The sequence below is a fragment of the Camelus dromedarius genome, chromosome 21, assembly GCF_036321535.1.
Source record: "Camelus dromedarius isolate mCamDro1 chromosome 21, mCamDro1.pat, whole genome shotgun sequence".
Taxonomy (NCBI): domain Eukaryota; kingdom Metazoa; phylum Chordata; class Mammalia; order Artiodactyla; family Camelidae; genus Camelus; species Camelus dromedarius.
The window spans coordinates 37,776,826-37,792,427 of NC_087456.1; the positions used below are offsets into that span (position 1 = coordinate 37,776,826).

The 15,602-nt window shown below is 55.0% G+C and overlaps 2 protein-coding genes across 3 annotated transcripts in view; one reads left to right on the forward strand and one right to left on the reverse strand.

Moving 5' to 3' along the window:
* The window catches only part of LGR6 (leucine rich repeat containing G protein-coupled receptor 6), an 88,803-nt gene extending 83,220 nt beyond the window's left edge, over window positions 1-5,583 (forward strand). For both annotated transcript variants that reach the window (XM_031438292.2, XM_064477333.1), the window contains one exon: window positions 946-5,583. In XM_031438292.2, coding sequence (XP_031294152.2) covers window positions 946-2,174 — 1,229 coding nt within the window. In that variant the 3' untranslated portion in view covers window positions 2,175-5,583. The remainder of the gene's footprint in view (window positions 1-945) is intronic.
* Window positions 5,584-8,081: 2,498 nt separating this feature from the next.
* UBE2T (ubiquitin conjugating enzyme E2 T) lies at window positions 8,082-14,859 on the reverse strand. Its single transcript, XM_010999751.3, has 7 exons — window positions 14,759-14,859; window positions 11,097-11,250; window positions 10,454-10,523; window positions 9,326-9,431; window positions 9,109-9,207; window positions 8,907-8,990; window positions 8,082-8,448 (listed from the first exon to the last, which is right to left on the reverse strand). Exons 2-7 carry the CDS (start codon window positions 11,203-11,205, stop codon window positions 8,299-8,301), a joined length of 618 nt encoding a protein of 205 aa, XP_010998053.1. The 5' UTR covers window positions 11,206-11,250; window positions 14,759-14,859; the 3' UTR covers window positions 8,082-8,298.
* Between the last annotated feature and the right edge of the window lie 743 nt (window positions 14,860-15,602).

Genomic DNA, 15,602 nt, shown 5'->3' on the forward strand with positions numbered 1-15,602 from the left:
GGTGTGTGTACCCTCACTGCACAGACGCCGAAAACAGGCGTTTGAGGAACGTGAGGACGTGGGAAACTGTGCATAATAAAACTTTAACTTAAAAAAGAGCATAGGGAGCTATACACAGTAAAGTCCCGATTTAGTTTAAAACCTGTATGTGTATGTGTGTTTTAAAAATGCTGATAGGAAACAGCAGAACGATGAGTTTTCGCTGAGGGGCAGGGTCATAAGAGGCTTAATTTTTCTGTGTTATGTTTTCCAATTTTTCTACAGTTGCCATCTATTATTTGGTAATCAGGGGGAAAATATGTTCAAGAAATAGCTTCCACAAAAGCCTCTCAAATTCCTAAGCTGCCGAGCAGCACATTGAAGAACAAGGGTCTAAGTTCAAAAGCAGAGAGGAAACGGCATGTCCAGAGCTACAGGGCTGTGTGAGGCCAGGGCCTGGGGAGCCAGAAAATCCGGAGGCCCCCTTGCTCTGACTTGCCCAGCAGGCTTTGCCTCCCAGGACGACTGGGTCGGGAGCGTTGAACGTGGCTGCAGAGGCAGGGAGGCCCCTGGGGCCGCCGCCTGGCTGGGCCCATCCTCGGAGGGGCGCGGGGCCCGGCACCCCTGGCTCCCCCGTGGGTCTCCCCAGCCTGTCCCCAGGGCTGGTGCCTCTGCACTCCTCAGGCCAGCCGTCCTGTCCTTTCTTCCAGACACTGCTCCGTGGGGGGACTTCTTTCCCTACCCTCTCCTCCAGGCAGGGCTTGCGCTGCCTGTCTGTGCTGTTGCGTGTGGTCTGGACTGCGCGCGCGTTTCTCTCATGCTGTTTTCCATACGTCCTGGGTGAGCGAACCCCCCTGCAGCTCCGTGGAAGACCTCCTTGTGTCCCCAGTATTCCCCCAGCCCCGCCCCCCAGATGGCAGAGGCTGCGCTGCACCCAGGACGAGCGTGCGGTTCTCTCTCCCACAGGCCCCCTCAAGCCCTGCGAGCACCTGTTCGGGAGCTGGGGCGTCCGCCTGGCCGTGTGGGCCGTTGTGCTGCTCTCGCTGCTCTGTAACGGGCTGGTGCTGCTGAGCGTGTTCGCGGGCGGGCCTGGCCCCCTGCCCCCGGACAAGTTTGTGGTGGGGGCCATCGCGGGCGCCAACACCCTGACCGGCCTCTCCTGTGGCCTCCTCGCCTCCGTCGACGCCTTGACCTTCGGCCGGTTTGCAGAGTATGGTGCCCACTGGGAGGTGGGGCTGGGCTGCCAGGCCACGGGCTTCCTGGCCGTGCTGGGGTCAGAGGCCTCTGTGCTGCTGCTGACTCTGGCGGCCGTGCACTGCAGTGCGGCCGTGTCCTGTGTGCGGGCCCGCGGGAAGGCGCCCTCCCCTGGCAGCGTGCGGGCGGGGGCCCTGGGCTGCCTGTTGCTGGCAGGACTGGCAGCCACCCTGCCGCTAGCTTCTATCGGGGAGTACGGGACCTCCCCACTCTGCCTGCCCTACACTCCACCCAACGGCCAGCCCACAGCCCTGGGCTTCGCTGTGGCCCTGGTGATGCTCAACTCCTTCTGCTTCTTGGTGGTGGCCGCCGCCTACGTCAAGCTGTCCTGCGACCTGCCCAGGGGTGACCTGGAGGCTGTGTGGGACTGCACCACTGTGCGCCACGTGGCCTGGCTCACCTTCGCTGACGGGCTCCTCTACTGCCCCGTGGCTTTCCTCAGCTCCGCCTCCGCGCTGGGCCTCTTCCCAGTCACCCCCGAGGCCATCAAGGCCGTCCTGCTGGTGGTGCTGCCACTGCCCGCCTGCCTCAACCCCCTGCTGTACCTGCTCTTCAGTCCCCGCGTCCGGGAGGACCTGCGGTGGCTGCGGCCCTGCCTGGGGGCCCTTGGTCCCCTCCCCTACACGGCCGCAGGCAAGCTGGAGCAGAGCTCCTGCGACTCCACCCAGGCCTTGGTGGCCTTCTCCGATGTGGATCTCGTCCTGGCCGCCCCTGAGGCCAGGCAGCACCCCGGGCTGGAGACCTACGGCCTCCCCCCAGTGACCCTTGCCTCCCGCCGGCAGCCAGGGGGCCACTTTGCAGAGCCGGAGGAAACCCGCTTTGGGAACCGGCCACTCTCCATGGACGGACTGCTTCTGGGAGCTGAGGGGGCTATGCCGGTGGGCGGGGGCTGGTCAGGGGGCAGGGGCTTCTCTGGCTCGGCCTTTGCCTCACACTTATAAATGTCTCCCCCCACACCCTGTTTCCGTCCCCTCTCCCCCAACAACGAATGAACGCAGCTTGTAAAAAAATTCAACCGAAACTCATTGTAACCAGGAAGCAGGTGGCCTGTCCCTGCCCACTGGCCTCCTCTCCCCTGGGCCATTGCCTGCATGTCCTTGGCCTGGTGTCCCCGTGGCCTCGTTCTGACCTCTTCCTTGTCGCTTGTGAAACTGAGAACCCGGGTCTTGATGTTTGTCTGCTGAGGGAGGTGAGGGGAGCGAAGGACAGTGACTGGGCTGGGGGCCCAGAGGGTCCAGGGTCAGGGTGTGGTGGGCAGGAGACTGAGAAAGGCCCGGAGGGGTTGCCACAGGCACCTCCCCCCCAACTCCTCGTGGATTGGATGCAGAATGTGTTCTGAGTCAGCTAGTCTTCAATACGCCATGGAAAGGAACCCCTTGTGAAAGTGAGTTTGGGAAATGGGACCCTCCCTTAGAGGAAGACGGCACAAGGCAGCAGCGGAATCTGTTCAACTTGGTCTAACCCAGTTCCGCAAACTATTTAACTGTCGGTGACCGAGAACCTGGGGCTCCCTCCTTCCTGGGGCTGATCTGAGCCTTGAATGGGAGGCATTTGCTCTGCCTTGGGTGCCAAGAGGCGGTGACTCCTACGTGGAAAGGAGCTCTGAGTCGCCCCACGGATGGAGACAAAGGTGGGGTGACTGGTGAGCCTTGACTTGTAGGAAGTTGTCCCCTTCCTCACAGCTGCCCCCCCCCCAGCCCGCAACCAGTGCCCCCAGAGTCAGGGCCGCAGTGCGAGTGGCACATGGGGAGGGGCCTCGTTGGAGCCGGAGTCATGGGGGCAGGCGTCCTGGTCCATGGAACGCCATGAGCTTGCAGGTGGCCCGCGGCCGTCCTCCACCTGCTCTGACAGACCCGGGACCTGCCGAGCCTCCAGCTGGTGGGGAGCGGGTGTAGAGGGAGGGGGCAGAGGTGGTCCCACAAACTGTTGTCATCACTCCAAAAGCCCAGTAGATGTTGTACACTTACCCGAAATGAGAGAAGTAAAGTTTCTCTGTGTTCGCCCGGACTTCCAGCAAGTCCGAGTGTTACTCAGAAGACTATGAAGCTGACTTATCTCTTTGATTAGGCTCAAAATCGGAAGTCTGCCAATAACACAGCGATGTCAGCGCACATCCGTCTGAGGGGCTGCGGTGGCCGAGGCGGTGGCTCCGTGTCCTGCCTGGGCAGCCGTGCCCTCCCATCTCCTCTCGGACCCACTGGGGAACTCCCAGCACCTCGGCCCACTTCCCGGGGAATCCTGCTCAAGCTGGGATTGGAAGACTGGGCTGCACAGGGCCCCTCTCTGCCTTCCTGTGTCCACCTCACACCCAGCTTTCCCCTCCTGGGAGAACCGCAGGTTTCAGGAGTGAGCAGGGAGGGAGGAAGGGCAGACGCAGTTCCTCGTAGGCCAAGAAGTGAGGGCGGCGGGAGGTGGCCAGAGTCCTTGGCCCTTCCAGCCTGCCTCCCGGCTACCTCTGCCCTGGAGCAGTGAGTCCTCCCACCCACAGCCTTGTCCCTTTGGGCCGCCCCATGCCCCGCAGCTGAGATGCCAATATTTGGGTCCTTCTGGTGGTAGTGCAGCAGTGGGGGTCGATGTCCCCAGTCTCCCCTCTCTCCTCTGTAGAGGGTGAGGAGCGGGAGCTGCTTGGGGAGGGGCGCACATGTCCCCTGGGCCCTGGGCCATCGGCACAGCCCGGGGGCTGGCGTCGCTGCGCACGCAGAGGGAGCAGAGGCAGTCCCACTCACTCGTGTTTAGGTGCCCTTGTGTGCGCGGTACTGGGTTAAAGAGTTTGGAGGAAGCAGCGAACAAGCTGGCCTGTCTGTTGCTCAGATTCTGGGCAGCTTTCAGACCCAGGCCTGCTTCTGGGGTTTCCTGATGCCATGGCCCTCCGGAGGCAGCTCGCTTTCCTGTCCTTGGGCGGTCGTCTCCCCCTCGGCCTTGGGGATCTTCTCCCCCAGCCTCGCGGGGAATGGTGCCCCCAAGACAACTGTGTGGGCCCTTCTCGAGGGCAGGGAGGGAGGGAGACAGTTTGAGCTCAAGGAAAACCTGCGAGCTCGGGGATGAGAGCCCAGCGCCCAGTGCCCAGCGCCCCTCTGGGAGAACACCAGTGCCTTCAGAAGGCCGGGCCCCTCTTCTTGAGGACAGGACTCCAGGCCCCTCTGTCCCTGTGGCCCTACTGCAGGCTAGGCCACAGCTGCTCTTGCCAGGCTGTCTACTTGTGCGGAGCGGCAGCAGAGGCAGTGTCTCCACACATCTAGGACCAGAAAGGGCAGGGGGGCTGTCACCCTGCTGCCAGCTGAGGGCTGCTCTGCTCTCAGAGACGGGCTGCAGGTGCCCCGTTAGCCAGCTCCCCCTCGCCACCTTTAAGTTACAGACCTTCCATGAATTTAGTTTTGAGTAAGCAGTCCGTTCACATGATTCAGAGGCCGTGTGTCTTTTCCCACGTCCCAGCCCTCACCGGTTCTGCCTCCGGGGTCTTCAGGCACAGCCAGACAGATGCACCTGTGTTCTCATCCTTCTCCCTCCAAAGAGCCTGCCTGCCACAGTTCTGCTCTGCTTGGCACACCTGCTGATTAGCTAACATCATTTGTAAAACATTTGGCTTTCCCCAGTTATGCAGACACACCATGCCTGTGATTCGTCCCCTTCTCTCGGACATTTGGGTGTCTCAATCTTTGCTCTTACAAAGAGCACTGCCACGAGCCCTCTTGGAACGAGGCCCCCCCGCACGTGTAAGCACATCTGCAGACGTCTTCCCGGAAGTGGGCCAAGGGTGGCTTCTGAGTGTTGGGATCTTTTCTTTACCTGGAGGCGTCTGTGTACCTGTAACCTCTGCCCTCAGGTGCCCTCCCAGTGTGTCCTCTGCCCCAGCTCCCAGGCTGGTGGCCCTGTTTCCTTTCAGCCTGTCCATGGGCAGTGTCCTCAGAGACTGAGTGAGAACTTATCTGACCAGCCGGGTCATAGGTCAAAGGTCAACTGATGGGCTGATCCCTTAGGCCAGGCCCATCTCCTGGCGCAGTGCAAGGATGGCCATGTGTAGGGTCCTGCTGGACAAGGCGTGGCTGCCCCCAGGGGACAGTGGACATGGCGGGGAGGGTCCAGCAGAGGGGACCTGCTGGTTTCACGGACTGCCGTATCTTCAATCTTTTTCACAAAGAAGGTGTTCAGTTAATTCCTGTTGGGGAAAAAAAAAACAGAATTAAGAAAGTAATACATCTCCGAATTGTAGAATAGATAAACAAGATTATACTGTATAGCACAGGGAAATGTACACAAGATCTTGTGGTGGCTCACAGAGAAAAAAATGCGACAAGAAATATATATATGTTCATGTATGACTGAAAAATTGTGCTCTACACTGGAATTTGACACAACATTGTAAAATGATTATAAATCAATAGAAAATGTTAAAAAAAAAATACATCTTCGAAGACCTGAGTTTAATCCACAGCTAAACCACCTACTAGTTGAGTGAATTCTGTCGGATTAATCACCCTGAGTCTTATCTTGCCCACGTGTAAAATGGGAGTAATAATCTCAAACTCAAAAATCGTGAAGATAATTTTGAAATAACACACAGAATGTGCCCAGTCCATTATCTGGTCTCTGTGGGATAAATGAATCAGCAGAGATGGAGACACCTAAGCAGACCTCGCCCTGAAGAGGATGCCGGCCAGGAGGTGGGGTCGCAGAGCAGCAGACGCCTCTTGTCTGAAGGGGCCCATCCTGTCCCCGAGATCGGCCACTCAACTCAGCTGCCCGGCCGGTCATCACAGCCCCCTCGAAGGAAAGCAGGCTGGCAGCGGTGGCGTCCCCGACCCTCTTCTTTCTAATAGCTCCTCCCTGGGACACCACAGCGGCCGAAGCCCCACCCCGTGGTGCCCTCTCCTTGGGCCGGGCTGCCCTGCTGCTCTAGCCGCCGCTGGCCTTTCTCCTTCCGGGAGCTCCAGGCCCAGAGTGGGCCGCGACCCAGGCTTCTTAGCTTGTTGTCTTTGCCACAGTAACTGGTCCCAGGATGGGCTCCCATCACCAGTGCTTCTGGAGACAGCAGTCGGGAAGCCCGACTGGACTTCCATTCATGAGCCAACAGTGGGTTTGCCCCGGGGAGTGTTAGAGCCCTGTCACTCGTCCCGAGGAGGAGCCAGAGAGACCCCTCGCTGCCTCCCCCACCCACGGCACCCAAGTAACCCCGCTGACCTGTCAGCTCCTGGGGGAGAGGGCGTGTGTGAATGGGGTTTCGGCAGACAAGGAGCGTGGTTGGGATGGGCTATCAGGTGGGGAGAGGGGTCCCTGGGCAAGAGAGTGCGTGCTGGAGGAGGGGAAAGGCTGGGCAGGGGGAGATGAGGAGGTAACTGAAGTTAAGCCGACACCTGCAGGCCCTGCCCTCAGACCTCACGGGTGGCTTTGGCATCACAGAACCGCTGGGCGTCGCACTGGGACGCACCTTAGAGCACGAAGCCTCTCCTCGTCTTGCGGAGGGGGGTGCTGATGGGGGGGTGGCCCGTCAACCCAGGGCCACTCTGGGGCCTCAGGGGACAGATGTGCACACGTCAGAAGTGTCCGCAGTCGTTACGAGTGGTTCTGGAGTCACAGGCCTGGGCTTGACTCCCAGATCTACCGGTGGCAGCCAGGGGGTCTGGGGTCCTGCTAACTTCTCTGTGTCGTCACCAGCAGAGTAGAAATAGCAACAGCACCCGCACTCTGAAGGTTACCGGGAAGAGTAGAGATTTTTCGTGTAGAGCTGAGCTTGGTGCCTGGCACACAGTACGCGCTTGAGAAGTGTTAGCTGTTATCATGACTTTATTCAAAAATGAGGACGCTCTGAGCTGTCTTCCCGCCCAGCCTTGAGAATGCTTGAGATGGAAAAGGAGGGCACCGGGGAGGTGGGCATGAAGCCCATGGGGCAGTGGGTCCCAGGGGGCCCTGGGGAGGGAGGGAGAAGCCCCGCACACACAGAGGTCAGTGGGGAGCCATCAGGAAAGGGAGAGCCGGGTGTCCCCCAAAGGGACCACCTCACCACCTGACCCTATCTAGGGAAAACCCAGACACTGACTCCCCCCAGAAGCTGCCTCTGATGGGAAGTCTGGGGGAAGATAGCCCTGCAGACATCTTGTGAAGTACAGAGTTGCAGGTCCTGGTTAAAGGACACAGGCAGTGGGAGGAAGGGGTCTAGTCTGGTGGGAGGGGGTGGAGGGTGAGGCAAGCACCAGAGGGGAGAAACCCTGCCCAGGAGTGGGAGGGGGCAGGGAGGAAGACTCACTGGACAGCCCGTTACCAATGGAGGCTGAGGGCTGGAGGGGAGGGTGCTCTCTGGGGGCCACTTGCTGAAAAGCAAGGAGGAAGTGGACTGTGTTCCCCAGCAGAGCACACCTGCGCCCGTCCCTGGCCTCTTCTGGTCCCTCCAGGCTTCCCTGTGTGGGATCTCAGCTGCCCGGCAGCTGGCCAGGCGGGGGCCGCACACACTTGGCTGGAGAAGCAGCTCTATTTGCAGGTGCTGAATTCCCGCAGCAGCCAAGGGGCAGACGGCTGAGACACCACAAGGTGGGTAGTACAATCTGTCCTCACCTGGGGGCCTTTAGGGAGCTGACCAGTGACGTAAATCACAGGCAGGGAAAGCTCCAAAAAAAATTAACAAAAGGGCACATACCTTAACCCACTGTGTCAAGCCTTCTGAAAACCTAGAGTCCTGGAAATGAGGTGGTCACTGAACTGTCTCTCCAGCTGTCTGCACCATGCCTGTCACTCACTGTCTGAGCGATGCCGGTGAGCTGGCAAAGTAAGCAGACAGCTGCAAGCACTTCAGCACTCTTACTGCACAGCTCTCTGGCCAGTTTGCTCCCAGACACACATTCAATATAAACACACACTCAAAATTAAATAATTATTTATTTTTCAGGTTTAAAAGTTGAAATACATATATACAAGCTAAATAAAACAAACTAAGCTCAGAGAACCAATGCATGGCAGAACATACAAATACACAAGGTCTGTTTTTTAGGATACAAAAATGGTAATGTCATCAAATACAGAGAAACGTTCCAGAAATGTAGGCACATTGGACCATCTTGGCAAAGACTATATTGACTAAGATGGCCCAGGACAAACCCTCTGAACATCGGGGCAGAATTTCTTTCCTGTGCCTCCCAGCTGCCTGGCTCTCCTCTTCTGCACTGCGCCGCGCCCCTCCGCATGTCCTGCCTCGCGCAGATCTTCAGGCATTCCTTCCTCATCAGCCTAAAAAGGAGCGGACAGGAAATACTAAGAGTTCACACCAGCACCAGGTGGACAGCAGCGTGCTGTACACGACCTCCAGGACGTGTGTCCTCTGGGGTGTGACGTTCTCTCCAAGAACATCCTCCTCAGTCTCCTACGTGGTTTAATTGTCCGCTCTTTCACACGCAGCATGAGCCGCTACTGCACTGAGTCAGGAGCACGGTGCAGCTCAGGGAGAGCCAGAGCGCGCCCACCTGCTCCTGGACTCCAGATGTTGTTATAGGAGGAAACTCCGTAAGCATAAACCGGGGAAGTTTTTCCTTCTCCCTTCTTCCATGACGGTCCCTTCCCTCCCGCCCCCCCACCCCGCCCCTCCACACTTCTGCAAATGGTCCCTTCTCAGTTAAAACAGGCCAGCGCGCCACCCTGGGGCGCAGCACAGACCATGCAGCAGCACTGGGGCTGTGCGGACGCTGTACCTCCTGCCTCTGTCTCGCGTGCTTCTCCGTCCACTGCCTGGCATTCTGGAGGAAGACCGGCTTATTATACTTGAATTCTGAGGACTGAGATGAAACCAGGGTCAGTGGAGAGAAAAGTGACCGGTCACTGAGGCCGCTCCCCTTCCCACCGTGCGGAGACGGGGTGAGGGGAACGTGGCTGCGGCGGGGCGGGGGCTCTTACGATGTCGGCCATGAGTGGGTCATCGGGGTTGGGCTCCGACATGAGCTGCTGAACAGAAGTCAGCACGGCCGCAATGTTGAGGGACGGTCTCCAGGCGCCCTGAACAGACAGACAGACGGGCAGTGGCTCTTGTGTTACTAAGAATGTGCTTCTTGGCACAGGTTTTACAGACGGAGACCACAAAGAGCGAAGGGTCAACCCTCTATCCACCACTCACTTTTGGTGGCAGTTTGAGAACATCTAGGCAAATCCTTCCTGCAGAATCAATGTTTGGGTGGTAGATTGGTGTCAGAAATCGGACCTGAGGAGGTTCAAAGGGATACCTTTGAAAGCACAGGAGAACAGACTTCTTACTAAAATACTGCTTCTTAGTACACATGAACAGCTTGCTGGTGGCTGATCAGGAAGATAGCCTTTCCCCTAATTTTTATCATGGAAATTTATAAATAGAAAAGTTGAGATCATAGTTTTGAAAACCCTCTACATCCATCACTTGGATCAAGTCACTTCACCCTCTAAACACTTCAGCATCTCCTGAGAATACGGTCACTCTCCCGTGTAACTGCAAAACTACCAGTCAACCTATAAAATATTCAAAATTTCTCCCAATATCATCTGCTATTCCAATTTCCTCAACTATCCCAATTTTTTTTTTTTTTTTACAGAGAGGCTTTGGAAACCAGGATCCAGTTCTGATTTATACACTGCATTTGGTTATTACATCTCTTCAGAGAGACACAAACCTTGGAAAGTCTCGGTCTGTTTGCAGAACTGGTGTGCCCCGTGACTAAGCCACTTCTCCCAGTGCTTTAACCAGTTTGGCCAGGGTCCACACATCACAAACTGCACAGCTGCAGCTCACCTGAAGAATGCCTTCAGGACACCTGGGTCAGAGGGGCCTTATGACAGAGATAGAAAGACGGGCTGCTAGGTGCCGGGGAGGGCTTGGGAGCTGACCAGGTGTGGGTGGGGCTTCAGCTGGGGAAGACGAGGCAGCTCTGGAGATGGACAGTGGGGATGTGCTTAATGCCACTGAACTGTCACTTCAAGTGGTTTAAATGGTCATTTTTATGTGTATTTTACTACAATGAAAAGGGGGGGGGACTTCAGATGTGATCTAGCCCAGTTTTAAGAGAAAGAAACTGAACTCCTGTGATATAAAATAATCTGCCCCCCTCCACAAAACAAACAAACAAAAAAACTTACCTAAGGTCACATTAAGTCAGGATAAGACCAGGATTAAAATCCAGGTCCTTTAACACCTGCATTTAACACTCAACTCCATCACTCTGTCTTCCAATAACTATGCTTTCCCCTGGAAATTCAGAATATAATTCACACTGACCTCTCAGGAATGTTAACTTCCAGCTTGAAAACACCTTTTTCATAAGGTGTGTTGGTCTCACCTAATATTTCTTTAAAGAAAAAAAAAAAAAAAAAAAAGAAAAAGTTAAGAAGGGGATCAGATGATCTGCATTACCAAACCATATGGACAGAATGCAGTCTGTGGTCCTAAGGGAGAAGCTGGCTCTGGGACAGTAACTCTCTCAGGCTTTGCAGGTCCTCACACAGTGTACAGTGCACCCCAAGCTGGTGTCAAACAAAGAACATACAGACGATCAGCACAGAAGGTGGGAGACACCGCCCACAGACCATATCCAAGCTGCAGGTCTGCTTGGTTTGGACGGCAGGATTCTCATCATTTGCGTTTCCTGTCTGGCCTCGCAGACATCTGAGATGGTGATCTTTGGTCTAAACACTGCTTCAGAGCTGATACCCGAATCCTGGCTACAAATCAGCAAAAGTAGTAAAAGGCCAAAGACGAAATATCATGAAACCCTTTCTAGACGTAAACAAGTCAGGCAGAAAGGTGGCAGGGCCATCTTTTCCCTGCAGCTGTCCCCTACTTCAGAACAATACACAAATGTTCAAATTTCAGCATAACCTCCGACAGGGGTGTGACATCTCTGCCGCGGTGTGACACCTACGAGCTCGCAGGTCGTCCATCCGGTCAGCATCCTGCCAGCACGTGATGCCCGGGGGTGGCTCTGTGGCCAGCAGGCTCAGCTCTCTCTTCAGACGGGACGCTCTCTGCATGGTCCCCAAGGAGAAGGACTCACACGTGGCTACGGCTGGAACTCCCTAGGGAGAGAAGCGGCCACCACGGAAGCGTCAGCAGCAGTGACTGGGGTTTTTAGCGCGTGGTTTCAGTTTAGGGAAGGACAGAGAGGGTCCTCATATTAATCTCTACTCTGAGGAGGGGGTCTGAGACCCTTTCATTCCCTTCTGGTGATCTCTTCGAGCTAGTTGTCCAGCACCCTGATCCTAGTGCCAGCACCCTACCTCGACAACTTGTCTAACAGAACAGAACCCGTAAGAACTGAGCATGTGGTGCTCCTGCACACTCCACGTCCCAAGCCTGGACCAGGGGTGTCACATAAAATACAAGAGCCCCAGTTAAATTTGAATTTCAAAAAAATAACATGAATTTGTAGTATAAGTATGTTCCCACAAAGGAAAAAGAACAGAATATTAGTGAGCTGTAGAATAACATTAAACAGATTTAAGTGGGGCATGGTGGGGAGGGCAGAAAACACTAAGACACCTCCTAATTAAACTGCAGAGAACCAGGGATAAAAAGTTAAAAGCATCAAGGGGGTGGGGAGGCATTTTACATACAGAGGACAGAGATAAAAATGCAGCAGACATTTCCTCAGAAACATCGTATGCCAGAAAACAGTGGAGCCTCTTTAAAATACAAAAAGAGAAAAACTGTAGACTAATAATTCTGCATTGGCAAAAATTAAGGAGATAAAATGGAAAAAGAATTCTAAGAATAAATCTTTGTGACTTTGCATTGTGCAAACTCTTCTTACACATGACACCAAAAGCACAAGAGACAAAAGAAAAAATAAACTGGATTTCATCAAACTTCAAAGCTTGTGTGCTTCAAAGAACACCATGAAGAAAGAGAGGAAAATCCATAGTAGGAAAGAAAATACTCACAAATCATACTTGATAAGGGACTTACCTGTATCCAGGACATATAAATAACTCAATGATAAAAAGACAAATAACCCAATTGAAAATGGACAAAGGATCTGAATAGATGCTTCTCCACAGAAGATGCACAGATGACTAACAAGCACATGAGAAGGTGCCCAACATCACTAGTCGCCAGGAAACTCAAATCAGAACCACACTGAGATACAGCTTCACAACCACCAGGACAGCTATAACCAAAGAGACAGTGTCTAAGTGTTGGTGAGGACGTGGAGACACAAATCCCCACCCACTGCTGCTGAGAAAGCAACATGATGCAGCTGCTTAGGGAAACAGTCTGCCCGTTCCTCAAAATGGTTAACAAGGAGTGCCTTGTGACCCTGTAATTCTATCCTGGGTACACAATCAAGAGAACTGAAAACCTACCGACATGAAAATCTGTACGTGAATGTTCACAGCAGCACTATTCCTAACAGCCCCAAAATGGAAACAACCCAAATGCCTGTCAACCAAAGAACGGAGAACCTAACAAACCAGGGTATGTCCATACCACGGGGTATCGTTCAGCAATAAAAAGAAAGTGATTCACCAGTTCCATTTCTGGGAACAAATCCAAAGGAAACACAAACTCCAAGAGCTGTCTGCACCCTCATGTTCAGGGCAGTACTGTTTACAATAGCCAAGACATGGAAACATGCATCGATGCGTAAGGCTAAAGAAGCTGTGCCACATACCCACAATGGAATATTATTCAGCCATAAAAACGAGGAAATCCCACCACTGGTAACAACAGCAATGGACCTTGAAGGCTCTATGCTCAGTGAAGTAAGCCAGACAAAGACAAACACTGTATGATCTCACTTATACGTGGAAAGGTCATCTTTCCAAGCAAGGCCTTCTACAGAAGCAGTGTCTTGACAGGGTCACCACATTTCTGGATCTGGTTCTCAGTTCTACAGCCTAAAAACCCAATTTGGCAGTAAACCTACAGTTGACAGGGCTTTGATGTACCAATTCATGTCAAACCCACAAAGACTTAAACATTAATTAAAAGGTCAACTTATTAATTTGAAAGCTACGGTAAAATGTTTAATTCCTCACCTTCTCTCCCAAAGTCATTTCTATTTGGAAAACTAATTATAATCAGATTACCTGGTGAGCATGGATTGTCACTAGCTGCACGGTTGTAATTCATTATAATCATAACTTAAATTGAGGCATCTATCTTAACCCCGGGGACATATTTACAGGTGACTAAATTTGTGTGTTGGTTGGGTCAAGACATGCCCCTCAGTTGTGTAGCGAAGACAGAATGGGCCTTTGATTAGGGCCTTCTAATCGCCAGGCTGTTGCTCCCCCACAGTTAACACACTCTTTCGGAAGTATTTAAATAGAATTAATAATACTACAGGCAAATTAACACATTAAATAGACTCAGTCACACTACAACAGTCTTTCATGTAAATTACTCTTTAAGCTACTTCCGGATTTCCTCAGCCACACCTTTAAGAACGGCACCTCCTGGATCTGGTCACCCCACTAGGTGATTAAGCACACCTTTGTATACAGACCCTTACTACCTTTTCCTCAGTAAGCAGACACGGAGACCCTCAAAGTCAGTAAAGCAAATTTGCACCAGTAATAATGTGCACCTTCACAGAAGGAGAGAACACAGCGGAAAGGCTGGTGAAGGGGTTAGAACAGGGAGAGAGCAGGTAAGCGATTTCTCTAACGGAAGCCACCAGACCCCAGTCTCACCACATTAACACAAATTGGCATACGGCTCTCCTTGGTTCAAAAACCATCAATTATTATTTTCTGGGTATTAAAGGTTCTTTGCAACGTATGCCCAACTCATGTTTCCAGCCGCATATCCAGTAACCCGGGCCCACAAACGTCTGCCCAGCCCCACTGACTTCCACCGCGGCCAACTCGCTCTGAGTTGTCCTTCACCCCGATGGCTTCTAGCACCAGGGCGGGTTCCCTGAGGGCAGGTCCCAGTCTTTTAAAGTTGTTTTAATCAACAATGCTTGCCTACTAGCAAGCAGCCCAGTACTAAGCTTGAAAAATTAACAAACGAAACGTGCATTTTGGGTTTCTCTTCAGGGGGAGGTAATTAGGTTTATTTGTTTATTCTTGGAGGTAGTGGGCATGGAACCCAGGACCTCCTCCATGCTAAGCACGCGTTCTGCCACTGAGCTGTACCCTCCCCCCGAAACGTGCGCTTTGGACACAGAAGAGAAAGATGGAAACAGAACAGCCAGAACGCAGACCGCGGCGAGGGCAGGGCCCTTACCAGGCTTTTCCCTGCAGGGCAGGGGGTCCGCGGGCCTGGGTGATGGCTGGGGGGGGTCGGCCTGGGAGTGATGACTGGGGGGACTGGGGGTTGGCCGGTGGGGAGCAGAGGCAGCCGGGATGGGGGGTGGCTAGGGTGGGGGCAGGGGGCTCGGCCCGGCGTGAGGAACGGCTGGGGCGGCCGGGGGTCTAGGGGACCGGCCGGGGGCGCGCGCCCACCACGGCTGCCAAGACAGCCAGTGCCTCCGCTCCACAGCTGCTTGTCCGAGAAGAGGAGACTCCCACATGGGGCAAAAAGGACCCTCCCTGCCAAGACTCACGCAGCCCCGGCTCCGCGGACCCGCTCTCCTACCTGCGCGGACGTCCCCAAGCGAAGCGGCGCGTGCCAGCTTGCACTGCGACTGCGCAAGCCCGACGTTTGCGTCCTCCCCGCCTCCCGCCCCCGAGGGTTCTGATTGGCTCGGCGCTCCTCCCGGGAAGGAGCGCGGCCTCCGATTGGCCGGGCTCTGAGTTCGCTTTCGAACGCGAGCGCGGGCGCCGCGGGGACCGTTACGAGGCGGTTGCAGCGGTCGGCTCTGTCTGGGAGGGAAGGGCTGGGCGCCGCCCCGCAGGAGGCACAGTGGGAGGAGCCGGGAGCCCGTGGTCCGCAGCGGGGCTGCGCGCCGCGGGTGTTTCACCGAGGACGTCGGAGCCGCGGGGCCGTCCGCGGTGCTCGGACCGCGCTGCAGCCGCGCGCGCCCTCGCCTCCCTCGAGCGCCGGGCGGCCAGTCCTCTGGAGCCCCCGCGCTCTCGAGGACCGTCCCGCCTTCCACGCGGGGTCCTCGCCCGGCCGGGGGGGCGAGCCCGCAACAGCGGCGTAGGAGGAGTCACAGACGGGAGCCGTGTGCCCGGTCCAGTCGGCTCCCCACTCGGCCGCGGGGTTTCGCGCGTGCCGGGAGCCGCACTCACGGCGGCGCAGTGTTTTCCGTGCTCGTTCCGGAGCGGCTGCTTCTGTTACCACCGAGGCTTTCTGCTTTGATGCCTTCGGGGCTTCCTCTTCACCCCAGCGCCAGCTGTGTGACCGTCGCGGTTCTCTCTTCAGAACTGAGACTGATCGCTTCCTTGGGTGTTTTTCTCAGAATTGAGTCTTAAGTGTCTCTCAGAACCCAGAACTGCCGAGTCTGGTGGGAAGGAGGGACGGTATGATAAAACAAGCA